Here is a 27,780-nt window from a genome sequence, read left to right on the forward strand (position 1 = left end):
CTCTCTTGCCCAGGGATGTCAAAACCACATACAACACACTTTGATCTTATGTGGACCGGACCAGTGAAACTCAACCTTTCTCTCAGTATACAGAAATTTAACTACAAATTTAATCAATTAGATATCTCAATATAAGAAAATTAAGCAGAATTTAAACGGTATGTCTGAATTCTTACATGATGAAAAAATGCTGCTGTAGTAAATCTGTGACTCTTTGGGCTTAAATTGTACGAAGTAAATGTGTGAAATACAGAAATCTATAATTTAATTACTTTGGGGTAGTATAAAAGGCCACGAGGAGGTCTTTATCGGTAGGAGCAGTGGGTGAAAACGTGTACATAAGGGGAGGACATAATTTATGTCCTCCCCTTTTTTCAAAGCCCAGTGTACCGAATTGAATTCTTTGCCGACCCACTCTGGCCGTGGGACCTTATGTTTGACAATCCTGCACTAGCTTGTAACATTAAGGTTTCAGAATTTTTTTTAAGTGGGTAAATATTTCGCATTGAATTCTTTATTTTAATCTCTTTGTCTACCCGTTTTCATACCCTAGTCCCTATTTCAGCTGCATGTTCAACACAAAGGGGTAAAATTCCTAAAATACACAACATTATTAAAAATAAATGAGTCATAAATGTGGAGGGCACTGTCTTTCACTTGTCGGGTGATAAATTTCCATTGCCTCTTAGAGCATCGCTGCTTCAGTGTTAGATGGTTGTGTCGCCGCTCTTTGTCCTATTGTTGGATCAGAGGTTCAAATGTTAGCTCTAAGTATAGAGATGTGCACAGCTGTCGTGTCACGCTTTCCACGCTGCCTGTTGTTAAAGCACACAGTAGTAGTGTCTCGTGTCTCTTTAAAAGCGGGTTGCGTAGATCCTTCATGAATGAAGCCACGTGATCCAAACATCATTTGACGTCTGGCGCCTCCGACCATAGACTAAAACAAGCGGGGAAGGAGTGGATATATCTGGAGACCTGCGAGAGAAGGCGTGAGCGGAAAAACATTTCTCCAACTGTCTGTCTTCTCCACACCGGGTCGACGAACCGTCGGCGGACGTCAACCTTTCGAAGCTGCGGGTGGGCGAAAGGCGCCGGTTTGACTTCTGGTGAGTCAGCTTTGTCGAAATCAAAACTGAAATGTCTTCAGAAAGTGCTGAATGTAGAGGTGTTTTGCTGAGTGTGCACGGCCGCCGTCACTGCCGCTCAGTGCGGGCGCACTGCCGCCTGTCCCGGTGTGCGCTGCCGTCGCCGCTGCTGTTGTTGTTTAAAGGGCATTAGTCTGGCAGTGCTGAATCATCATCACCATCATCATCATCCAGGTCTTTGGTACATGCGCTACTGAAACGCGGTCGGTCGCTCTAGCTGCCACGCACTACCGACCAACCGGTGATTTCATAATAAGACAGACAAAGGGGGCAGGATGAGTGTGGCTGTCAGGGTGAAAAAGAAGTGTCGGAATTAGATGACCGCGCGGAGACGCGGCGGTGCCCGGGGATTCCCTTGTTTTGTGCCTGTTAAATTTCTAAATGTATAGTGTTTACTTAAAGCACCGAAACCCCCCTCGGTAACGGCACATAACCTCAGCTTTTTCTCTGGCTGTGCCTCGCATTTGGAGCGGCGGCAGCGGCGCTCACACAGACCGGACACATCCAGCTGCTGGTTCAGATGTGATATGACCGTTAGTCAGCTGTTTGTTAGCTATGTTAGGATTTAGGGCTCTCATATATGAGCGTCTCGTTTTCTCTCTGGTTGTTTAGCTGTAGGTGGAAATATCAAAATATGTAAAAACAAAAAAAAAATCTTTCTGTTTTTTTTAAACAAGGCAAAACACCGCTGGCTGTCATGCTGGAGCGTCGGTAGCTGTCAGACGCCCAGCGGCTAGCTACAGAGAGAGAGAGAGTATTGTGGCCGAACTGCCCGAGTGACTGTTTTGACATTTGCTTTGTGTCAGCCGCTTCACACAGACAGCCGCTCGCTTCGCGTATCACTCAGCAACAGTGAGTATTTTTTTTTTGGCGTTTTAAGGACTTGTACTACCGGGTTTACTTGCATAGAGTCTACTCGGTTTTCCGGCCGCGGTGCTGCTGCTGGTTCACCGGCTTGGGCTCGCGGCAGAGATGCTGATTCATCACAACGTTCGTATTTCTCAACGTTTGCGCGAGCAGAGCGGAGGCACGAGGGAGCCATGGCAACATGGCACCGGCGGCAGGCGGGCGGGCGGACAAAGGTCTGGCGTAGAGGGAAGGAAGGAGGTCTGTTCACGGCGGTGAAATTAGACCCGGTCACGGAGTCGGGGTCAAGGATAGGTGTTTTTAAAATGGTCCTAAATGTGTAAATTTTTTGTAGTATTCAGCAAACACTAGTTAATTTATGTGCACTGGAGCACGATGTTTGTTATCCAGTGGCTTAACCCCATGATGTTTGAGTCCCCTAAGCCTTTGTTTAGGGGTTTTTTTTTTTTGTTGTTTTTTTTTTTGTGATTGCCTAGACTTCGGATGTTTAAAAGCCAAAGTAATTTTAATAAAAATCACATTCTGAGAAATTAGGCCACGATACTGACGGCCAGAAGCCATGTGAAGTCAGTGACATTCAGTGTTTACGAGCCAAGAGGGGCGAAATAACGGTTAGCGACGTGAAATGGGCGGGTCTACCGTCGAAGTTTTCTCAACTTCAACGGTATTTAACGAAGAAGCCACCAATGAGAGCGGAACATGCGGCTGATTGACATTAGCGAGTTACCTAGGTAACCGGAGCTTGGGTCCACTGCATACCAGGGTCAGATACAAAACGAGCGAATGGACGGGGCTTCAGACCTTATAGAGTTAACCCCTCAACCTTTAGTTCACTTTTTAATAAAATAAATAAATAAAGTCTGGTTTTGCCAGATTAAAAACAAGAACCTCCTGTGTAAATATCATTAAAAATACAGACACAAATGAAGGCTGAGGGGAAGGACTGATTCCCATGGCGGTTAATGAACCCACACTGAGACGTGTGCTAAAAAAGGAAGCTATAATGCTGTGCAACAGAATTTCCTCTGATTGATCTCTTGCGGATGGGCCATTATCTTCTGCCTATGAGCGCTGCAACTCTTAAACACTGAAGAGTAATAGGGAAGCTCTGTGGGCACAAGAAAAACAGAAACTTCACCCCCCTAATGACTCCATATCAGCAGCTTTAGTTGGAGTCAGCACTCTGCAGAGTGTATCAAAAGTATGTAGTAAGCAAGTTGGCAAGTACTGTAATAGAGGGTCATAATGATGAAACAGTTGTATCAGTATTGGAGAGAAGAGCACCACCACCAACCCTCCCTCTTCACTGTCTTTCTTTCGCACACACACACACACACACACACACACACACACACACACACACACACACACACACACACACACACAGATTTTTCCCATTTCCTTTTCTCATTGCATGTACGCACGCACACACACAACCTAGGGGCTAAGCTTTTTATACTTGGTATCAGTATTTAATCAGTGCTTGAAGTGCATTTCTCTGTCAAGTACTTTCCCATCCTTCCCTGGTGTTCGCGGTAATTGAACGCTGACCAATGCTTATGTGTGCAACTTTGCTGATGGTGGCAGAGCGGCGAGGCGCGCAGAGCAAAAGGGGGGGATGAAGGAAGAGGGAGGAAGAATGAGAGATGGGATTTGTGGAGAGATTGAGAACAAGGACCTTTTTGTCTTCAAGGCATTCCCCTGAAAATGCTGAGGCGAAGCAAATGCGCTCTCGCTTGACAGATGGCGTTTTCACTTGTTACTTACCACAGCTAGTTTCTTTGCCTTGTCGTGCATGTGTGTGAGTGTGTGTGTATATACATGTGAGAGGTTGCAAAGAAAGCAGGAGATATAAAACACCTACAAGAAGCTAAGATCTTCCTGCTGTAGGGCTGTGTGTGTCTGTGCGTATGCCAAGCACCAAGGTTAAAAGCTGTGTGTGAGTTCCTGCCTGCACTGTTGAGGCGTAGAAAGGAGATGTAACAAAGGGAAGTGATTTTACTATCAGTTGGCCATTACAACATTTGGTGCATGGTGGTTGATTGCGTTCTATCTCTTCATGTCTGTCTTGAAGCCTCGACGAGGAAGGAAGTATATGTGTGCTCATATACACTGTTTGATGCCCTACGTGTACGGTGGTCAAGGTGCTGAAGCATCATGCAGAGCAGTGATAGTCATAGTAAACAAAGGGCCTCACATGGAACATCTGAATAAAAATATCACACACACATATTGCTGATGAATGTGAAAATCCATTAATTTGGGTATGTCTGTGAAGGTTCTCAGTCATCCAGGTCATCATAGTCAAAGGAGCTTGCAAAGAAAAGCGTCTGGACTTCTTTAAGTTACTTGAAGACGTTTCACCTCTCATCCGAGAAGCTTCTTCAGTTCTAAGGTCAAATGGTGGAGAGTCCCAGATATAAACCTAGTGGGAGTATCCCCCCACAGAGGGACAAAAGGACCCCCTGATGATCCTCTAATCGCCTGAGCCAAGGTGTGAAACTGGGTGTGGGTCCCAATCAGCCAGAGTTTCGGGTGTGTTCATTGTGAAACCTGGCCCCACCTTATCATGCGAATTCCTGAGGTCAGATGGCCCAGGATGTGAGTGGGCGTTAAGGCGTCTGGGAAGGGATCTCAAAACTGGATTATAGATGGCAGAGAGTTGGTGTCGTAAACCCCCGCCTCTGTTCAAAGATGGTCGCTCACAGTGGACATAGATGGCTTCTTTCACTCCTCTTTCAAACCATCTGTCCTCTCTGTCCAAAATGTGAACATTGGCATCCTCGAAAGAGTGTCCTTTATCCTTAAGATGCAGATGGACTGCTGAGTCTTGTCCTGTGGAGGTTAATTTGGGTAGATATAACAGATTGCCTGAATGTTTTAAAAAATCCCAAAACAAGCCTGAGACAACTAGTTCACAACCCCCATGCTTTTATTTTGAAAGCTCAGTCACTACTAAGGTCATTCTGCAGTCCAGTTCAGAACAAGATCTAATGCAGCTGGGGACAGTAGCTCTTGTTCTACTCTGGAGATCCGCTGTGAGCTTGAGGGTCACTCATACTGAACCTGCAGCAGGTGGAGAACGGGTGCTGCTGTGCTCTAACTCACAGAGGCTGCAGAGCAGAACGAGGAGCACCAGCAGCAGTTGAAGTCAGGGTTCCCGTGTGCCTCCTTTCACGCAGTGTTTATTGATTTTTGGGTGGTTGTTTAGTTTTCTTTTAAGGTTGTAGGGAGTCGAATTGAGGTGGCCGTCAGGCTCTGCTCATGTGTGATGTAGAGCCTCCTTTGGCTGTGTTTATGAGGAAGGATGATTTACTGAGCTACAACAGGAGTTGGGTATATTCAAGATGGTCAGCACAATCTATAGACAGAGGTTAAAGTGGAATTTGGCAGATGAAAAAGACTGCTTGAATTGCCCAGCACTATCAGCAACACATCGTATGTGGATCCAGTGAAAAAAATTCTAGAGAGAGTCTGTGTATTTTCATATATATATTTATATATGTCCTTTAAATTTCCTTTCTGAGCATTTCTTAGCTTCGAAAAATAATCCCTCATCTTCGCCGCCTGTCCTTTTTTTTTCCATCTGTGAGAGTGATGTTATCAAACTTTTGTGGAACTGATATTTTTTCCTAACTGATCAAATGTTCTGAGGCTGTTGCCAACAGCATGCCTCGGTTTTGTTACTAATGCTTAGAACACATATTTTATTTATTGGCCTAGAACTGTAAATCTAGTTTTTCCCTCTAAAATACATCAGCACCTATTAATTTGGTCTTAAACTGAATGTGGACACATTGATGTCAGTACCAAAAGGTTATTTTAGATCCATACACAGTAACTGTGAATAAGGTATGAGGACATGATGTTTAATGATGTTTTGGTTCTAAAGTAAAGAATTTTATCTTAAGGTTTTTTTCATGATTTTTGTATCCATTCTTGCTCTGAGATTGCATTGAAAAAAGAGACTGCACAAAGGCAGCGTTTATTGCAGGGCGACAGCTCTGGATTGCATTAGATTGCACAGGTGTTTCTGATATTGTGTCCACCTCCTCTGTATGTGTGTATGTGTGTCTGCGAGGAAGAACTCGGTGTTTGTGAACATAATTTCTAAGTAGCGTTTGCATGTTTATGGTCTTGTTTACTACTGGGAACCATTTCAGAAGTCTTGTTTTGCTTGCAGATTTCTAAAAGAGTGAGAGGGAAGTAAAATGCGATAAGTAAACACGGGAATAAAAGATTGAATTGCAGTGAGCGAGAGAGAGAGGAAGAGAGAAAAGGAAGCAGTGGGGCAGATCAATAGTTGACTGTTTTTTCTCCACAGTAATGATGAAATATGGTGTAAGCAGATCTGGTGCATAATCATTGCTGTGCTCCACTGTTTTTTTTTTCCTCAGTTTTCTTTTTTGCTTCGATGTGAGTGTGCAGCTTGTCCTTGTGTTGTTCTGTCTCCGAGTCTGTGTGTGTGCGTTTAATGTACCCGCCCTCCACAAGTGCTTCGACTGCTTATTTCATAACCTCCCTGAGAACCAGAAAGTGTATGAAAATGAGACAAATCTCATTTCAGCATGTCAAAGGGATTTTTTTTTTTTTTTTTTTTTTTTTAAATGGAAAAAAGTTGAAGTTCAGTTTAAGTTGTTGATCTAGATTTCGGTCCTGAATCGATTGTGTCGTGCACTTCAGTGATCGGTGAAGTGATATTGTAGTCTTTGAGTAAAGTTATCAAGTTTTTCCTTTGTGGGCCTTTGGGCTTATTTTGGAGCTTTTAGAGATGCCTCCAGTTAAAAAAAATAACACTCACACATTCATTCCATACCTCACCAGTGATGCAGCCATGAGATATTGTGATTGGTTTGTAGCGGCGAAGATGCAAGGCCCTGGTAACAGAAGTATCCGCACCAGCGGTTGTCTACCAGTTGCATCATCTCTATGCCAACTTGCCGCATTTTTTAACTGCAGTGTGATGATCCCAGGATTGTGGTATGAATTTCTGAAGCTTTAAAACACACACAAACAGAGTGGATCAATGCCAAGGAGCAAAGAGAAGGAACAGAGATACGTGTGCGTTGAATGTGGCACCGGCTTTGCTATCACCTGTGGCATTAAATTATTTCCAAGCAACAATGGTCCTCCGGTGTCTCGACTGAGTTTTCATTTCCCCTCCTCATATTGAAGGCTGGCTTGCAAAGTAAACATCAGACCTATTCTCAAACAAAATGAGTGCATGTTTTAGATCTAATCACCTTCAGAGTGAGCAAATGTAGCTGATGAGGAATTAGCGTTTAGGGCCTGCTGAAGCTATGGAACCTTTGTTTCATTGTATTTTCTGCATCTTTTTTTCGTCTTATAGTCATGGAAAAAAAAAAAAAAAAAAAAAAAAAAAAAAAAAAATATATATATATATATATATATATATATATATATATATATATATATATATATATATATATATATATATATATATATATATATATATAATTAATTCCTTCTCAACCTGTTTGACCTTTTTGTAGAAGCAGCTGACTGCACCTAATGATTATTTTCACCACCAAGTAATGTTACTGCAGTAATTTGTAATTTCTTGTCTGAGCTGTGGTAATGATTTTTCCACAGTCCAAGGTGACATATTCAAATGCTTTGTTTGTTAGACAGTCCATAACAGATATTAAAGTTAGTTCCACTAATTGCCCTTTTGGAAATGGGCTTTTTGTCTGTGACTGTCAGATAAATACAAAATAAAAGAGTAGAAAAATCTACTTAAAACTCACTGTTTAGAGTAATCTGAAGTCTGAGCTTTTGGCTCAACGGCTCAAAGAGGCTGTTACTTGGTGCCTGTACAAATATTTTGTATTTATAATGTCATATATACACAAAGAAAAAGTATAATGGGTCCAGTTTTAGCCTGGGAAAAGCTGGAAGATCAGGCTTTTTAAATCAGGAAGTTGTTTCAGCACTATTCACTTCACAATTCTTGGCATTTAATCGTGTTTCTTTAAAGTAGTAGAATTGTTTATGGTTTTTACAAGTGAAGTTTTGTTAGTCATGTGTTGTTTTAAACTGCTGCGTTTGGCAGGAGGATAAATATGAGATTGAAAGGAAGCAGGCAGCACTGCTTCGGTAAAATGTCCACATACTCTGCCCCTCTGTGCGCATTTAAATATATCATAATACCTATCATACCATCTTAAAGGAAAACGTTAAAATAGTCACGGAGAATGTCGCAGTGCAAAAGAGACCACTGCCCCCGAGTGCACCTCTGTAAACCACAAACACGTCTCCTCCTCCCTGTGGTAAAGGTTTTCTGATGATACTTTCCCATTAATGTGACTGATAATGATGAATGCCTCCCCACAGAGTCGCGCCGTGCTTACTTTGCTCTTGGAGTCGAACTTTCTCTTTGTCTTGAGTTTGTATTGCTGACCTGGGATGCACGGCGTCTGGGTGAAATAAACTTATAGTGTCGTTTAACTTATCCCTGTCTCCCTCGCAGCTCTCTGTTTGTATGCGCGCGCGCACACACACACACACACACACACACACACACACACACACACACACACACACACACACACAGAAATGACTTAACCTGCGGTACATGCTTTCTCTCTTCAAAAAAAAAAGCACTTATGAAAAAAAGGCGCCAGAGCTCAATTGCCTGACAGTGCAGTTTTTTTTTGCTTGTGTTGGGAAATTTGTCATCACACTCCGACTTACTACCTGGAATGGGAAAAACGTGTCGACGCCAGGACTTTTTCTCGCCTTTAATAACGCACTTGTCTCACAGACACACACACACACAAACACGCTGCCCCTTTTTAACTCTCAGTAAACTGTGAAAGTGATTCCATATATGTTTATGAGGGGCTAGAACATCAATGTCAAAGTGATTTTAATTACTAATAATGACTTAATTTGTATAGCACTTTTTAATACACACAGTGCTCTAAAAAGAGAAATGCGTAAAAAGTGTGCATATGCCAACATACAGTACATACAAACACACATTCACTGGCAGGGACCACATCCTCAATTAGATTTGAAAACATGTTTTGTAAGAGAATTGCAGGTTCAATAAGAATAGTTCTTTAGGCTGTGTTTTGAAGAGGACCTCAGTGGAAACTCAAGCTCCCAGGTGAGGCAGATCCACGTGTGCTAAGGAGGAGTATGTGAGATGAGAAAGTGGATGAGGGTGGGGCACGAACTACTCCTGACATTCAGATAAATGATCTTGAATTCAAGAATGGTTACATACAGGCAATGGTGTGACCCACAGCAGAAAAGTAAGGGCAAAATTGAAACTAACCTATGGAAATTAGTTGTGTTAACAACTCGCCTCCAGCACCAGCTTAAAAAAACCAGAGAGCTGAAGGAAACTTACATTTTTTGAACGCCAGCAGTTGTGACGTTACTTTCGATGTACGGTGTCATACGCTCATGTCACAATGCTTCTTCTTTTTTTTTTTTTTTTCCAAAAGTTGGAGTAACTACAAATTTTGTCTGACTTGGGTGGGCTGAGTTGAACCCTTTTGCAGGCCGGTTATGGCCCCCAGGCCACATGTTTGACACCCTTGGTCTAGACTCCTCTTCTCCATGACTTTTCCTGTGTTTTCTCCGTCTCCTCATTCTGTCTGTGTTATCATGCTTATTTCACGCTCTGCATAACCTCCAGTTAATAGCTTCCTTTCCCAAAACACACACGCGCACACACTCTCAAACACACATAGCCCATACTAGTGACTTCTCTCCTTGTCACTCCTCAGCTCCTCAGACCCAAGGTCCTGTATCGCTGCTCCTCCCTTTTCTCTACACACAGGTTGCCATTATCTCTGATCTGATTCCTAATTCTCAATTAGACTCCACACAGAGCTCATCGTTAATTATTTACCGACTCCCTCACCATCTTCGGCCCACACGGGATCAATGAGAGCTACTCGCTCTGTTTTTTAACAAACCCAAGGTGGACTGCCGCCAGGAGCTGAGTTTTGTAGCTGTCTGAGGTTTCAATTCACTCTCCCTACGTTTTGCTCCCTTTATGTCTTTCTGTCATGTCCTCTCTACGACCTACTGTGCACTTCTACTGCTTCACTCAGCTGCCATCCTTTGTGTTTCCCCCCCGCTATTGCTTAGAGAAATGCCTGAGGGAGAAGACACAGTTAAAGCAGTTGTTATTGTCGGATTATTCAATAAACGCAGCAATGCCACTGCATCACAAATGACTTGTGACTCTTACAATCTATTCTTGATCATTGGCTATATATGCTCACTTGTTTATGCGCGCAAACACCCACTTGTAGCAGCCCCCGGGTCATTTTTGGAGCGCCTAATCTGGCCATTTATTTTCCACTGTGTGTGTCTGCAGCAGGCCACCGGCTCTTAAATAGGAAGTCTCTTTCTAAGAAATTCCTCTCTGTGTGGCAGTAGAGGCCGGGGCAAAAGGTTCTCGCAAACAAGATTAATTAGAGCTCCGTCTGAAGCCAGCCGCACAGAGAGAGTTCATCATCCTGTTTGTCTGCGAGAGAAAGCAGTCTATGTCTCATCATGCTGTGTCCTTTGTTCTTTTTAATCTATCTTTATTAGCCCCATGATCACATCCTGCTGCACTATTACCCTGGTTTTCATCCTGGGTGCAAGACAGAATGATAAAAAATAAAAGTCAATGGCAAAACTAAAATTAGGAAGCTTGATTACCAGCAAGTAAGAAGATCTTACGTGTAATGTCATGGCATAAAAGAAAATCATTGCAAATGCATTGAGGTGATTTAAAGGTGACTACTGAGAGGCTGACCTCCTCAGGCAGGTTGTTCCAGTGCAGAGGGGTCCTGATGCCAAAAGCACAGTCACCTTTAAGCAGTGATTATATTCTGCTGCAGCGTGGACAGCTGGAGACACTACGGTTGACTTGTAACTCATTTTATAGTTCTTTGAAGCCAACTACACATGCATAGTTGGTGCAATGTCAAGTCAAATCTCTGCAGACGAGTCTGCATAGTCATGCAAATCTGACAGACATGTGGAAGTACACTAAAAACCTTATGCTGACAAAATACACATCGCCTGGACCCTAATAGCCTAATGAATGTGAAAATTGTAAAACGCCTGTTCATGTGGTTAAGCGACCCTAGCCCCCTTGAAAAGGTAGGCCTGAGACAGCGCATGACTATCTCAATAAAAATCTCTTTAACTTACTACCAAATACTTTGACACTATGCAACTGTTTCTGCAATGAATCCACAAAATGCATAAAATTATTAAAAAATTATGAAGCTCTGCAAGACTGATGTCGGAAATGTGTGTCGAAGGAGAGCAAAAACGTGCCTCTTCCCAGTAGGTCATGCAGTCATGCCTTCTGTGAGTAAAGCCAGGAAAGTTGGACCCAGTAATCTAATAGTTCACATCGAATGTGAAGTGAAGTTTTGCCTAGCATCACGGCAGCAACCTGGTTGAGCTTTGGTCATACGCGGATCGTTCTCTAAATGTTATAACTGTGCGCTGTCACCAGGGGGCGCTGTCAAAAACAACCTGCCTGTAAGTTATTCTCGTTCTTTATTGTGATGTTGTTGGTTATTCAGCTTAGCTCCTTCTATTTAACAGAGAGAAGTTAAAAGAAACAAAGAACTTCTCTGTAGTGAAACTGAGTGTTAAAAACAACAGTATTTTCTCATGCTTCTATCTTTGTTTTGAACTCTGCTGCCACTTCCTTTTCTGTTCAAGTAAACTTTTCAACCAGTCAACAGTCTACCTTTGCATAGCATCATTGCTGTTGAATACATAGGTTGCTTGCATGCTTATAATACTTAACTATGCATAACCAATGGAAACACAGTGTTATGAATGCAGTCAACTGGAAAAATGATAAATATTTGCCTCTAGCAGGCAACAGGATAAGGAGGAATCAAGGCTCATACAGGGATCAACGTGTCTCTTATGCAGATTGGGGAACAAAAGAATATGGCCTGAATGAAGGAGGATATGTCAGGTTACTTTTCTCCCAATCAAGAATGTTTAATTTCATTTTGCTGTAATCAATAAAAAGGGTAGTATAAAATTATTCTTGAACCCACAAGGACATCCAGAGGGCGGTTAACTTCTATCATTGCCACTTTGGTTTGTGGAAATTTTTTTGTTGAGAAAGGCGGTCAGCCGACAGATAGTTGGCGCTGAAATGTTTGCCCGGGGAGTTGCAATATGAGCCTTGGGGAAAATAAATGCTTGAATTTTTTTTTTTTTTTTTCCCAAGTCTGAGTGTGGATGTATTGGTTTTATTATTAATAGCTCTTATTTGCAAGACTATCCCCCTTGTCCCTTCTGTGGGATTTGATTTGTCAACAGGAAGAGATGTGAAGTCTTTTCTTTATTGTTGTGTGTTGAAGAAGGTTGAGGGGAGAGGGAGGTGGTCAGCAGTGGTTTCATTGCATTGGATCAGCTTCAGAACTTTTCTAATTGGAGGTTTTAGTTGTGGTCGTTGCTGAATTCAGGGGTTTTTTTTGGGGGGGGGGGGGCTTTATCCCCCTACTCGTCCTCCTCCTCTCTCTCCCCCACTCTCTGTACTCCACAGCTAAGCTCTTACAAATGTGTTGAGGATGCATTTTCACCGAAATGCTTTCCCACCCCCCTTCCTCCTCTGTCCTTCTCCTCCTCCTGCTCCTCCCTATTCACTTGCTTCTCTTTTTCTTCTCTTCTTTCTCCCTTGTCATTTGCACCCCCCCTCGTCTCCTCACACCCTGTCCTCTCTCCATACTCAGCATTTTTCTCGGCTGTGGGTGTGATGTCTCTGTGTAACGCTAATCAGCTCTGGAGACGTCAGCATTCTTTCAGTCCTCCTTCACCACCAGCGCCCCTCTCCTCTTCCTCCTCCTCTTCTTTTCTGTCTTCACCTTGCTATCTTTTTTCTCCCTCCTGACTTTCTCATCTTTTTTTTTTTTTTTTTGCCTTCCAACCATATTCTACTCATCTTCACCGCTTCTCAGCTCTTCTGCCATCCCTGTCCTCACATCCCGTCCTCCGTGTTTGTGTGTGTGTGTTGTCTCTCTGCTGTAACCGTAAGCAGCTCTGCTCTTGAGTCGTCAGCGTTCTTTCAGTTGCTCCATAAAAATACAGCCTGCCACAGCAAAAAAAAAAAAAAAAAGCTCTGTTGTAGCAACAGTGGCTGTGGCATTGACCACACCGCAGCGATCACCTAACAAGCATGATGGGAAGGACACCTCTGGCCCTTTGTGTTTGTGTGTCCACCCAAGATGAATGCCGATGCCTTTGCTCAGCAGATGATCCTTAACCTGGGTGACTTACAGATGCCCCAAAAAGACACAGTTTGTTGCAGTTTTTATCCTCTGATCTTAGTCAGTTTTTTAAAATTTGTTGTTGTTGTCTAACCATGATGGATTAGGACATACAGGTTTTTGTTTTGTGTTGCTTCTGTAAAGGTGACACAAGGTAACGCAGACTCTGATTTACCTGTTTGCAGATAAATTATGCTTATGTATGCAGTCACCCTTAAAGAGCCAATTAATTAATGCTGAGCGCTGCACCCAAAATTTTTATCACTGTTTTTTTTCTAGTGGTTTTGCAGTTTTACATACTTTTTTTCCCAGGTGTATACAGAATGTTAAAAAAACAAACAAACAAAAAAAAACCATTAAAAAAAGTAAAGTGATGAAGTTCTGGGGGTTTATACTGTGTCTTTTGACACTGCTTGTAATTCCTCAGTGTTTGGTTATGGTTTATAAATCTGATTACATTCGGTGGTGTTGTGATAGAGCTGAATGATTCAAGAATAGACCTGGCACCTTTTTGGAAATTAATTGTCATTTATAAAGTGGAAAACTGATTTATAAATGTCTATGAGCCACAAATTTATAGCCAACACAGGATCACCAGTTAACCTAACTGCTTTGAATTGTGGGAGGATGCCAGTACACTCCACACAGAAACACTCCAGCTGCCCTAAAGATTCAAACAAGGAACCTTCTTACTGTGACTTGATGGTGCTAACCACTGCACCACCATGCCAACATTTTATGTTGCGTATATAAACATCTAAAGTGCCTTTTAAAGTGCTTTTAATTACGATGTTAAATGTGGTATCAAACCTCTGCAGTATGCAAGTACGACATTGTTTAAAACGCTTGTGTACTCGCAGTCAACCATTTTGCATGTGTGTTTTATTGTGCCCCGCTGGCATAGCAGCAGGGTAGTGTGTGTGTGTGTGTGTGTGTGTGTGTGTGTTTGGCAGCATGCTTTTCGTTTCTATGTAGATGGAGGATGGGGGGGGTTTGGGCACAAGGGAAATAAACCAGTGCCTGTCAGGGAAACAGCCCCCTTTATGCCCCCTCTGTTTGCATCAACCCAACCCCCAGCAGCTAACCTCAGTCTTCATGTCTTTGATTCATCTTTTGTGCGAGCGTGCACCTCAGCTGTGGGAGGCTGCATCCTAAAAAAACAGAAGAGTGCAGCGGCACATTCAGCTCTCGAGAAGAAGCTCTTTAATAAAAGATTGTGTTTAACTGACTGATCGTAACTCATTAAGAAGAACCTTAAGTGCTGAAGTCAAATGCTTTAAATGAAGCTGTGTCATTTCTCCATCGGATTAAGCCTCGCATGTTATTGCGCGTTTTTTGTTGTTGTTGTTTTTCACTCTTCACCACTTCCTTGAGTTTTAAACTGATTTTTTTTTTTAACTTGCTGTGCATTTGACATGTTTTTTTTTTGTGTGTGTGTGTGTGCATGCATAATTATTTGTATGTTTTTCTTTGATCTGCAGCTATTTATATCTGTAGGATTTGTGGCAGTGCATGCACAAACACTGAAGCCCCCTCACAAACAGACAGGCAGGCGGTGATGCGTTGTGAGGGAGGCTCACTAACACATTTGGTGTCTTTTGATAGAAAAAATGAAAAGAGTCGTGTTGCCCGGTATCATTTAAATGTCATCACACCTAAGAAAGGTGTGATAACGCCTTCGTAGAAATTAGTCCAGTGAGAAAAGTTTCCACCTGACCCCCTCAGAATAGCTTTATTATAATGAAATGATGCAAACCACCATACTGTGAAACTGTTACGTTTGAGTTACAGGCCCTCAGAGTGCATAGGGGTGGATCTAAAGCTGTTTTGTTTTCCAGCATATTTGAGCCCTCATAACTAAGAGTACATGAAATAATCACATAAGACAGGACTGAAAAACACATTTAAGCGTTGTTGAAAACTGCAACCAAATCCATTTTATAACCACTCCAAATGATTCTAGTCTAAATGAAAACATTTTTTTCTATAACTTTAAGCATCAATAGCAGGGGATATATCATAGACCCTGGATCTTTGATCTGTTTTCTGATAATTCACTGGAGAAAACTTCAAAAAGTACATTTTAGGGTAAACTTTCAACTTATAACACCATATGATAGGATAGGTGGCTGGTCAAAATATGAAAGGTCTCCTTTGTTACAAGGCTAATCTTTTATCTTGGATTCTTTCTGAGTCATCCAGGGTACCAGTTCTTGTTTCTGTTATTCTACGCTGTCTTCTTCTTTCAGCTGCTCTCCTACATCATAGACCTAAAATTCCAACTTCTACAACAACGACTTCTGAGGTAAATGAAAGGCAGCATTCATCTGTGATATATCCCGTGACAATAATGCTCAACGTTAATAAAGAAACCTTTCTGGATTGTGACACTTTGAGTGGTGTGTGTGTGTGTGTGTGTGTGTGTGTGTGTGTGTGTGTGTGTGTGTGTGTGTGTGTGTGTGTGTGTGTGTGTGTGTGTGTGTGTGTGTGTGTGTGTGTGTGTGTGTGAGAGATTTGGGGGCTTTAAGACTGATGTAAATTTTTACATCGTCCATTGCTTTGTAAGGTCCCCTTGTGAGGCTGTAATCTGAGAATTATTGCCATGGCTGTCTCTGTTTTTAAAATGGATATGATGACTTCGGGCTTGATTTGACTCTGAATCTGAGGGATGCTGCATGCTCATTGGCTAATGACTCGTGATTGACAACCATATCTTGTATTGTCCTCCCCTTAAAGGGAAGAAGGGAAGAACAAAAAGTCAAGAGAGGAGAGCAGAAATTTGTGTTGCAGGAGAGAAGGGAGGGAGTGAGATCCGGAATCTGCTGCGTCATCATGACTGGTCTCATGATGATCGCTCAGCACCAGCTACAATAGCCGCCCTTTATGAACACACACAAACACACAGGTCACCAAACAAAGATTCTCATTGAGAGCTTGCGGAGATGCTCATCATGGAGCCGTGCGCTCTAAGGGCTGATCTCATCCTTTGCGTTTCCACGCTTGGTCTTTGTTGACTTCTGATTCACACATTTGTATCTTCATTCTTTTTTGTCTCGTTTCCACTTTGGTGCAAAGGCATCAATGATTTCATTTTTATCCCCAGTAGGTGTAGGTCTATATCTGTTTTCTGCTCATCATTGGTACGGAGAGTGTGTGTGTGTGTGTGTGTGTGTGTGTGTGTGGACGTTCTAACAGTTGGTTTTCCCCTGGAGTCCTTCCCACAGTTTTTACCACTTCCTCTTCACTCACACTCATTTCATTCCTATTGGCAGAAAGCCAGCCAATAAGAGCGCAACAACACAAAGGTAGTGGGCAATGTCAGTGTAACCACAAGGAAACAGGAAGTCAGGAAAATTCTAAGAAAAGTTTCTGTCACTTTCACTCATACAATCTCACCCCGATACAACAGTGGAACATGCTCCCACAACATAGTAGATATAGATTTGCCATGTCTCCACTCCTCTTGGTAGGTATTGGTCTGCAATTTTTCTAATTGACTGTTAGAAGAGAGGGTGTCCTTAAACACAGTTTATTTTAATGTTTTTTTCTGTGATGTTTCTCTGCTTATGTATTGTGCTCTCCTGCATCTCCACAGGTTCATTCAGAAGAGCAAGGCTCTTGTGGCATGACGACGACTAACAAAGGAAATAAAGCCTTGAAGGTAAGCAGGTGCATGTTTCAACTTTATTTTAGTTATACAGGGTAAGCTGTTGGGTAAGTTTAAAAACTCTACAATATTCTAGAGAAATGAAACGATCAGATGGTTCACTAACAGCAGGACTTGGCAACTTTGGGAAGAGACAACTCTCTTTTAACGGGAGACCTCTAGCAGAACCAGGCCGAGAAAGGAGTAGACATCTGCCCTTAAAGGTCGGAGAATGAGGGGAAAGAGAAGAGAAAAAAGAAAAGGACACAGAGCCCATAACAACATACGGGGAAAAACACAAAGTAGTAGATTAAAGATAATGATATGCAGCAGTGGCATATAAATGCATGGCAGTGGGAAGAAGTGCTCAGGTCACGGGAAGTCCCCAGCAGCCTGAACTTATGACAGCATAACTAAGGGATGCTGATACACCAGTAAATACTCATTTCATATTTATTCACAATGCCATTTATATTGTAAGGGAAAAACCCCAAGATATTAGAGAGACAATCCCATATGAGGTGGTGATGGCAGAGAGGAAGAACGCCTTTTAACAGGAAGTTGACTGTGGCAGAACAAAGCTTAGGGAGGGGCCGTTATCTGCTGAGATTGGGTGAGGGGAAAGCAGAGAAAAAAGGAAAGCATCAAAATCAATACCCCTATCCCTAATGGACAATTTTGTCTTCTTATGCTTCTCCTTTAGTGATTACCTACCCCAAACTCAGTACAGTTTGAGGTCAAAGATCAAATGAGCAAAGAAAACTTTCTCAGAGGACCGCAGAATTTAAAAAATGCCCATCTGAAGCCAAAATGATGCTAGAAGGAAGGCACACCTCTGGGCTTTTTGAAATGCCTCTGGGCAGTCATTTTAAAGGATTATGTAAATGAACTTGAATTTAAATAAGCAGATGGGAAGGTGAGGAGGGAAAAGAAGAGACAAAAAGAGAGCGCAGAGATATCACAGACAAGGAGAACAAAACACAAACTACAGAGTAGAGAAGAAAAACATCATTCACATGTTGTAGAGGGATAAACACACGAGGCATGAAAAACATATGCTCAATGCTGGGAAGTCCCCCCAGCAGCCTGACTCTCACGGCATAACTAAGGGATGGTTCAGGGTCACCTGATCCAGTCCTGGGATCTGGGAGCTGGTTACATGGGAGAGGGACCTCCTATTCTACTTCTAAAAACTCTTCTTTGAATTTATCCAAAATGACATAATGCTTTCCCTAGCCTCTCACCCTAACCCTAACCATCAAAAATGAATGCCTAAATGAGTCCCTAACCCTTATTAATCCTTACTAGCCCTCACTAAAAAACATTTTGAGTCTCAAAAATGCCTTCAAACTTGTGGGGATCAGGATTTTGGTCCCCATAAGGGCTGCTGGTCCCCACAAATATAGTGAACTTCCAATTTTTGGTCCCCACAAAGATAGGAATACATAGTCTCACACACACACACACACACACACACACACACACACACACACACAAAGTCCTCTGCTGCTTGTCCAGGACGTGGTGCAGAGGGTGATCCGGGTCCATTTATGTCTGTTGCCATTCACCACAGTCATCTGTTGACCTCTGCATCAGCTGATGGAGGAATCCAAACTGTGATGATTAAATCAAAGTTTAACCCTGAATTCATGCAGTAATGAAGGGGTTTTTGTTTTTTTGTTTATTAAATCTTTCCAGTGCTGCATGTACTCATTTGTGTTTTTGTACAAGAAATATTTTCCCATTTTAAAGCATGACAAAGTCTACATTTGCAGGCTTGAGGGTTTGGTGGTGGAGGGAATGACTTCACCTCTTAACTGAGGCCTGAGTCATCATATGTGGTAACCCTAACCCAGTAGTTTGGAGAAAGCAAAACAGTGCATGGTAGGATGATTATTTTCTTTGTTCCCTGATTGTCAACACTTAGGATAACAATTTAATAAAAACTCCAAGGGCCAGAGTTTGTTGGGGTTAAGCTTGGGTTCTTCAGGATTTAGAAATCGGTAAACCACAAACCACTGTTTGAAATGTGGATGGTTAAATCATGTCACAGATTTAACACGTGAATTATTTTCAATATGTTGTTAACCAAGCCACCTTCAATGGTAATTAAGTTTAGAGAAAGGTCATGGTTTGGCTTAAAGCACAACAGCTGCCACTTCTTCTAAATCTCAGTTTTCTGGGTTGGCAGGGTGACACGTGGCCACTGAAGAGTCTGATACAGGTCTGAATGTTCAGGCCACATAAACATTTCCTGGCAGTAACAGATAATATGAGGTCTTAAAGGTGTCAGGCGGGGCTTTTTACAGTCAACTCATTGCTGCTTTCTCTCTCTCACGTCTCTCTTTTTCCTGTGTCCTGCAGGTGAAGCGTGAGCCGGGCGAGAATGGCACCAGCCTCACAGACGAGGAGCTGGTGACCATGTCGGTGCGGGAGCTGAACCAGCACCTCCGAGGGCTCACCAAAGAAGAGATCCTGCAACTGAAACAGCGGCGGCGCACCCTGAAGAATCGTGGCTACGCCGCCAGCTGCCGGGTGAAGCGTGTCACCCAGAAGGAGGAGTTGGAGAAGCAGAAGGCTCAGCTGCAGCAGGAGGTGGACAAACTGGCCAATGAGAATGCTTCGATGCGCGATGAGCTGGACGCTCTGAGGTCTAAGTACGAGGCGTTACAGACCTTCGCCAGGACTGTGGCACGAAGCCCCACTGTCGGGGTCGGGGTCAGGGCTGGAGGGGGAGGGGGAGGGGTGGCGTCATCGGTCATCGGTCCGCTCATCCCAGGGAAGGTGGCGACGGCGACGAGCGTGATTACAATAGTGAAGTCAAAAACAGACGCACGGTCTTGAGGGAAGGGAGATGAAGGTGCATCAGGATGGAGCTTAGCTGCATCTGAGTCAATCTTCCCCTCTGCCGGACTCCTCCTCCATCTGCACTGACAGACAAACAGCCGGGCGGCCTCGCTTGCATCGCCACGGCACGCTCCTGTCACGTCAACACTTCTGATCAGTGCAGATGAAGGAAAGGATGGAAGCGGAGGAGAACTCTTGTACCAATGCAGGACAAATACACAGGGTTCCTATGGGCACTGAAGACCCGGAAATCCCAAATAATATGAAAACTGTCTTATTCCTGATCAAGAAAATAATCTGACATTTGTAAATACTCAAAATGAGAAAATTCCAACAGTTTTTATTTGGTTTTCGGTGCTCAGTGCTGGTGAATCTCTTTTTAAGTAAGTACATAATAACCATGTCACGAATTTGCACACAGATTTGAAGAGGTGCCTGATCGAAATAAAATGTATAAAACTGAAATTTGGTACATCATCAAACAATCCTAAACACATATGAGAATGAGAGCATTTATTCTTGATTAGTTCTATGGAAATCATTGAAATTTAATGTGACCTGCTGATTTGAGTGGCTGCAGAGAGGCCCCATCTTGTTCCACCTAGCCAAGAACTTTTTTCAGAAAAGTACTATAGAAGATATATATATTATACAATGGTGGTAACTGTATTTCTACTGTTTTGTACTGTGTTGTCATTCACATGAGGTCCAAGGTGTATTCTCTGTGTGTGAATTGTTATATATCAGGAATTCTGTGAAATTCTGTGGCGCGTGTTCGTTTTGGTATTGCTATATTTGGGTAGCTGTATTTTTAATTTGTTTTTCTTATGGTCTTTTTACTTTCAAGTCAGACTCTTGCGTTCTCTTATCTACTCTTTTCTCTGTCCTTCGATTTTTCAACTCCAACTGGCTTCCATTATTACATGCAGTACTTCCTGAATTTTATGAAAGAAGGAGGGGGTAGGCAATTAATATTTACCAAAACATTATAGGAAAAGGAGATGACGTTATTTAATTCGCTGACCTTATTTTAGTGTGGGAATTTTCAGGGAAATGGTCATATGAAGATAAAAGCCTCTTTGAGTTTTGCTTCAAAGTTTATTATTCAAGACATTTGGAAGGGCAAGTGCCTTTTTCTCCTAGTGATATGCATAGAGAAGAAGTCAAAAGGATAACTGATGAACAAATAATGTGATAACTTGTGGAAGGATGGTGGAGATTCAGTGTAGATGTGTTACGTATGCTTGTGCTTTATAGCATAAACTGACCAATCAGAAGTCAGCTAGTGACAGCATTTAACTCTTCCCGTACACTGTTATTTAAGCTGTGTAATAGCACGTAATGACGATGATGATTATTAACAGTTATGTACCTTGGCAAGTCATTTGTTTAAAGTGGACCTATTCTGCTCGTTTGCATCTCTATATTTTTATTCTTGGACTCTAGAGAAGCTTTGCATAAGTCTCAGTGCAAAATGATCCCTGTTTATTCAGCACTAGTCCTTGATGCAGCCCTTCAGGTCATTTCTGTGTCTGACATGAGCTGCTTTAGCTCTTCACCCTTTTAAGGCAACCTTCTGGTAAGCAGAAGGATTGACAATGAGTTGAGAACATTCAAAACATGGTTTCATAGAGTGGCTTTGCATGATTCAGAGTTGAAATAATGCTTGTTTATCTGATACTGGTCCTTTATGCAGCCCCTCAGTTCAATTATAGCTCCATTCCCTTTTCATTTAGGCTGTATTCTGATTGGCTGCTAATCCTAAATAGAAGATCTTTGTCTGTACTCACAGTCCAAACTATGTCCCTGAAATTACCAGGGGAATCTGCTCTCACTGACATCATACAGGGCCAGAAGTAGAAAAACAGTCTAAAGCTGAGCCGTCTGTGCATTTCACTCATAGGTTGTTTTTTTTTCTATTTGTTATTTGTCCATGATAATGTATACATATTTAGAAAGTAAGGAAAAGCACAATAGGTCCTCTTTAAGTGAAAAGAAAAAGGGAAATTAGCAACAAAAAAAAAAGAGCCTGAATTTTATTCTTGCTTTTTTTTTTTTTTTCTTTTTTTTTTTTTTTGGTCTTGTTTTGGGTTTTTTTGCATAAAATACATTTGTCTGTTATAAACAAAGTCTGCTGTAGGTTACAACACCTGCAGGAAAACCTTTGCCTCAAATCAGAGCAATTTGGGTTGCACTTTTCTTTTCTTGTTTTTACCCGCAAAACTTACAACTGCAAACTGCAACTGTGATTTCTGACAGTGCAGTCAGCGGGCATGGGTGACAAACATTTCTCTGAATTTCACATATTTCACGCGGGCTTTACCATAAAAAGTAGTCTTACGTGGTGTTCTATACTTAAAGAATCTTTGTCTATGTATGGTGGAGTCTGGATTTTTATAAAGACAATTATCTTTGCATCGTTTGTAATGACATGTATAAAAAAACAAAACAAAAAAAAGGTATAACAAAATCTGTTTGATATACAGTATCTCTCTATTTTGCAATTGTACCAAAAGTGGCTTAACTACTGAATAGCTTTGTTTTTTCTCTAGCTACTAGGCACGTGTGTGTAGCCGTGAACTAGTGTGTGGTGTGCTGTGTAGGTATGTGACGAGGTAATATAACGTTCCCTATTTCATGGATATGACTTTGATACGTGTTTGATTTCAGGCTGAAGCGGGTGATGACACAGTGAGTAACTGCACTCTTTCTCAAATCGTAAAGTCTTTGTCCTCCCCGGCCCTCATCGTTCAGCTCCAGCCCTGCAGACGTGTTAGATCATTTGCTAAACTGCACTTTGGCAGAGTTCACGTTGGCGACGTATTTCTGAGCAGGCCTCCGTGTCTTTATTTTTGGTCTGTGCAGCCTGTTGCAGATAAAGTGACCAACGAGATGAGGAAGTTTTATGGTTAACCTCACACACTGCGTTGTGTTGTGTATTCAGGTCATCAGGCAAAGTAGCAAATATGTGAAACTCTGCTGAAGGCCTTTGTGGCTGCATCACACCCACTCCTTCAATAACTTATTTTTATAGTGTGTGATTAAAAAAATATTTTGTTTTTGGTTTTTTTGCTTCTGTATTTTACACGGTTATGTGTATTTAACATCGTTCCAGTTGTATTTGTTTTTTTGTTTTTTTTTAACTGTTCTTGAAGTGTCAGGGAAGTGAAATAACAATTGTTATATGGTGTTTTATGAAGTGAAAAAAAATCTATTCTGCTATTTAATGGTTTGTCTGTCAAAGAGTGAGGTTTACCTTTGAGTACAATTGCCTCAAATATTTTTTAACCTGATTTTAAAGCTGAAGGAGAAGCAATTTACACAGATGAAAACATTACATACATGCAGCCTTTTACCTGAACCGCTACTTCTCCACTGTGAAGAAAAATGGGTTAGCTCGCCTACTGCTGTGCAGTTACTATGATAAGTAAGGAGTGTCTTCATCTGTACAGAAATAGAAGTCAAACTGGTGAACAGTGAAAAAGGCGCAGGAGGATAAATGGGTTTGTGATTGAAAATATTTTTTCTCCGTAGTCTTTGAACGGATAAACGTTCACACGTTCAGTCAGGCGTGAAACCAGAGAGCTTCAGATGTCAAATGAAAATCACTTATCACACCTAATGGTATTGAGCAACAAGCAAATTTCAGTATCTCATACAGTGTATTAATGTGTTTTCTCCATATTAAAGAAAACGCCCTGTTTTGTACGTCCTGAATGCCGTTATCTGAGTTTTAAAAATGTATTCTGTCCCTCTCCATCAGTCTGCTGCTTCCTGCCTGTCTCACTGATGTTTTTCACTGGCCAGCTGTACGTGCATGCGTGTGTGTTTCTGTCTAGCTATCTTTGTGAGGACCGAAATCTGCATTCTACTATACTTGTGAGAACCAACAGTCACTTGTGAGGACACACACCGGTCCTCACAAATTTGAAGGCCTTTTTGAGGCTCAAAATGTGATTTTAGTGTCAGGGTTACAACTAGGTTATGGTTAGGTGTAGAGAAAGTTTGGGGCTGCTGGATCATCCAGACTCTGCTTTAAAGTTCCTGTTAAGCTTTTCTGCTCCTCTTCTCCTTCCTCCGACGGTCATCTTTGGCGTTGTACTGTAGTCGATCCCTTCTGACTGATTGATCCATGTATTAAGCTATTGTGGAGATATTCAGCTCTTGAGCTAACAGAAAGAGTGGTATCTATTAAAAAATCAGCTAAAAACATGATATTAAAATCAAAAAGGTAGACAGGTCCCCCTAACCCTGTGTGGAGTGGATTAGCCTCCACAGAACACTGAGTCTTTTAGTTTTTATGCTTTATTTTGTGCTGTTAAATCAATTGTGAGGTCATTCACTTTTTAGTATTTATCAATATCCACACAATTTTAGTTTTATAAGTAACACTTTATTTACACACTCTATAATATACATGCAGTCTCAGTGGAAGGGGAACCTGTCTAAACCATCCGATATCAATATAATATTTTTTTTATATAATTATTTTAATATTTTGACTAAAAAATTAATTATAAACCTTATTTCTTACACTAATAGAACCTTGTTGTTTTTTTTGTTTGTTTGTTTTTTGTTTTGTTTTTTAGGGTTGGGCATTTATTTTTAATGGTTAGGGTTAGGGTAAGGGGCCAGGGAAACCATTATGTCAATGAAGGTCCTCACTAAGATAGCTGAATGGGCTTGTGTGGGTGTTTGTGTGAGACATCATATAAAACAAGAGGAAACTCAACTTTTGTTGAGACTGTAAGCTATGTCAAATTGTACAATTACGTGTGCTGCTTCTCTGTGTTTTTATGCTCCTCTGGCTTCTAAAAAGAAAAAAGAAAAAAAGAGAGAAGCATTCTGTGTAAACATTAACGTGTCAACATGTGGCTGCTGTTAAATAGACACATCTAATTATGCAAACTGGCAAAATCCAAACTCCTGCCTCACAGGAGCACTGACGCTATCGTAGTCGTTTGTCAAGTTGTCTGTTTTCCTGACTGTACAGTGTGATGTGACGAGGTTAAAGAGCTAATGTGCGGTGTTTAGCTTCTTCTTCTTCTTCTTCTTCTTTTTTTTAAATATACCTGGTAAATTAAAATGTCAGCTTGCCTCTGTTTAAATCTGGCATATGTGGTGTGGCTTACCCACTTTCACTTAGCGGTTAACTGTGAAAACACAAAGTCTTCAAATTTATTTATTTAGGATTTTTATTTTTTTATTTTTATTTTTTTACAGGGATGCACCATTTTTATTGGCAGATATTGGCTTCAACTCCCATCAGTTTATTCAGCAAATAAGACAGCATTCAAAAACTGCAGCAACTGATGTTTGTTTGTTGTGCTCCATCAGTTTGGTGTCCATTTCTAGCTCCAAATGGGTCTCTCACATCCAGTCAGGTGCATATGTGTCTGGACGACACTTAGAATACAATATTTTGTTTTCTGAAACTAATGATGGCTTCCTGCGCTTAGATTGACACGTCTTTCAAGAGATTTCAAGAGAACAGCAACCAAATGCAAATGCAACAAAACCACTTCAGACCTCAATGAGGCTTCATTACGAAAGAACTGGCCTCACCTGGCCATAAAACTGTTCCTCGGTTGATAACAGTATTGGCCTGTTATTTTTGGCCATTTGATAAACAAAAGTATACTGTGTGTTTTAGTAACTCAAACCCCCACTTTAGATGAGTAACGGACTTGTAAGCAGTTTATCTCTTATGTCATATGAAAACGGTTGAAGTCTTTTACATCTGATATTCAGATATTTGTATTTGTAGAGAATCCACGTCAACATTTGTTTTAAATTTTGTGTTAATAAAAATAGAAAGGACAGTAACTACAATGCGAGACAAACAAAAAAGAGAGTGAGAGGACTACAGAGTATAGCAGCGATGCAGAAATACAGTCACTACAAAAAAACAAAGCAAGATTTAATTAAATTCCACAAAGAACATCCAGCTCCTCTCAGGCTTGTAGAACTGCAGCAGCCTGTTCCTTTGATAAGTCCATAAAGTCCTCAAACCGCTTCACCTTACTGCAACAGGTTGTTGTTTCGAGTTTGTTAAAATGATTTCATTTGACTGTGCAATTATTTCAGAAGCAAAAATGTGTTTCAAAAACCTAATCTTAACCCTAGCTGAGTCACCAGTGAGGTTAAACATTGTTATCTGCTTAAAATTTCACAATTGGTGCATTCTTGTGTTTTTATTTATTTTATTTTTTTAATCAGTTTCTAACCGAGAATGAGCAGCCATCATGCAAGGCCTCCTGCTGACCTGTAGAGTTCTTATTTTTGTCTTCCACATTTAAACTTCTTGTGGCGTTTCCAGTGAGAAACCATGTGCCAGATCTCTAAACAAACAAAAGGTTAAACATTACACAGGTTTAATCCAGATTTTCACTCAGCAGACACGGTCAGCTGACACCTCAGACCTCCTGTGATTGTCAAGACATGCTGACCTTATTTTCTGCCACCCCTGCAGGGGTCAAACCCTCGTCATAATGAAGCTTTTCATCACAAACCCTAAAACAACCACTCAGACTACATCTATAAATATTTTACAGAGACAGAAAAGGAGTGGTGGAGATGCGTCTGATAAAGCTCTTAACCATTTACCACTCTACTTATTCTCTCCTGCTTTAGTTAACTCAGCAGCCTACCAAGCCCTTCTTCAAAACCCACACTTCTTCCAGAAGATGCAAATCATTAACTCCTTATCTTGCTGCTTGGCCAATCGGTATGCAGGCATCCAGTGATTTTTCCTGTGTAGTGAGTCATGCCACTGGACTCTAAAAGCCCTTTCACCCACCGCTGATCCTGATCGATAGGAGTAAATGAACCAAGGATTCCTTTGATCATTTTATTTGGTGTTTGCATCAATAGTGATGTTTGTTTTTTGCGTCCCAGAATAAAAAAAAAAATCGTACAGAGTTCAGGTATCAGCACATTTAAATTAGTATTTATTTATTTTTATTGTAGCAGTGTCCCTGTCAAATTTGACTCTTGATGCGAGCATTCAGCCAGGTTCATCATGGGATTTTTTTTTTTTTTTTTTTTGTGTTTCTAAATCTTACACATGGAAACACAGTATAAATAATGGTCTGTTTAAAGCCTTTGAAAAGTAGTGAGTTTGTGTGAATATGGTGTAACCTAATCAGAAAAGCCCTTGTAATAGGAAATTCTGTGTTTTGTAATATTTCTGTAAGGGATGTAATAAATTATTCTATGGCAGTACTTTCTATGGGAAACTACTTAAAATGTGACAGTCTTTGTTAGTATTTATCTTCCAATTTAAATTATTGTCTTTTTTTTCTCTCTCTCTCTTTTTTTTTTTTTTTGCAATTTGTAGATAGTGACGATGACAAGGTATGGGTAATCACAAAATTAACTGTTTCATCATCGGTCCGATGCATTGTTTAATTTATTGATGTATATAGTGTACGTTTGTTGATAAACAGCTTACTTTATTTTGTATATGACCAATAAACATGTTTTAAAATGGAACTGTCTACGTGTTAGCCATTCATGAATCTTTAGTATTATTAGCATTTTTAAGCAAATATAGTGTATTTATTATATAAAAACAGTGCGTACAGTGTCATCAATTATGTTGAATATTGTTGCATTATTCTGTTGCAATAACTGCATTGATTAGTGAAGACAGTTATGTACAGGGTTTAATGAGCTCAAGCAAGCTTCCTAGGCAAAGCCTTTTGTAGTACTGAAAAAATACAGTATAATCAATTAAATTAAAGTTTATACAAAAAATAGTCCATATATGGAAATACATAAATATATAAAAGCATTTATGACATGTGTAACTATTTGCTGTACAGCAAATGAAGCAAAAAACGGAAGCAAAAAGTTTCATTTTTCACACTGTCTGTCTGTGTAAATGGGTCATGGTCGGGAATGGAATAATGAAGGAACAGCCCACACCTGGTCATGAAACTGCGCAACAGTCAACTGTCCCATTACTTTTGAGCTTCTGTAAATGGATCACTGTACA

General features: G+C 41.1%; 1 protein-coding gene across 4 annotated transcripts; it reads left to right on the forward strand.

Annotated features, from left to right (window-relative positions):
• The first annotated feature begins 777 nt into the window (after positions 1-777).
• Positions 778-27,275, forward strand: mafgb (MAF bZIP transcription factor Gb). 4 transcript variants are annotated; one of them, XM_084930602.1, is made up of 3 exons: positions 778-1,106; positions 16,884-16,949; positions 19,299-27,275. In XM_084930602.1, the coding sequence occupies exons 2-3, from the start codon at positions 16,914-16,916 to the stop codon at positions 19,776-19,778; spliced, it is 516 nt and encodes a 171-aa protein (XP_084786728.1). In that variant the 5' UTR covers positions 778-1,106; positions 16,884-16,913; the 3' UTR covers positions 19,779-27,275. The 4 variants fall into 4 exon arrangements, with proteins under 4 accessions (XP_084786728.1, XP_084786729.1, XP_084786726.1 ...); XM_084930603.1 differs by lacking the exon at positions 778-1,106 and adding an exon at positions 1,125-1,997; XM_084930600.1 differs by lacking the exon at positions 778-1,106 and adding an exon at positions 8,575-15,593.
• The last annotated feature ends 505 nt before the right edge of the window (positions 27,276-27,780 follow it).

Source organism: Perissodus microlepis, chromosome 6, assembly GCF_051167445.1.
Source record: "Perissodus microlepis isolate ML-2025 ecotype Zambia chromosome 6, ASM5116744v1, whole genome shotgun sequence".
Taxonomy (NCBI): domain Eukaryota; kingdom Metazoa; phylum Chordata; class Actinopteri; order Cichliformes; family Cichlidae; genus Perissodus; species Perissodus microlepis.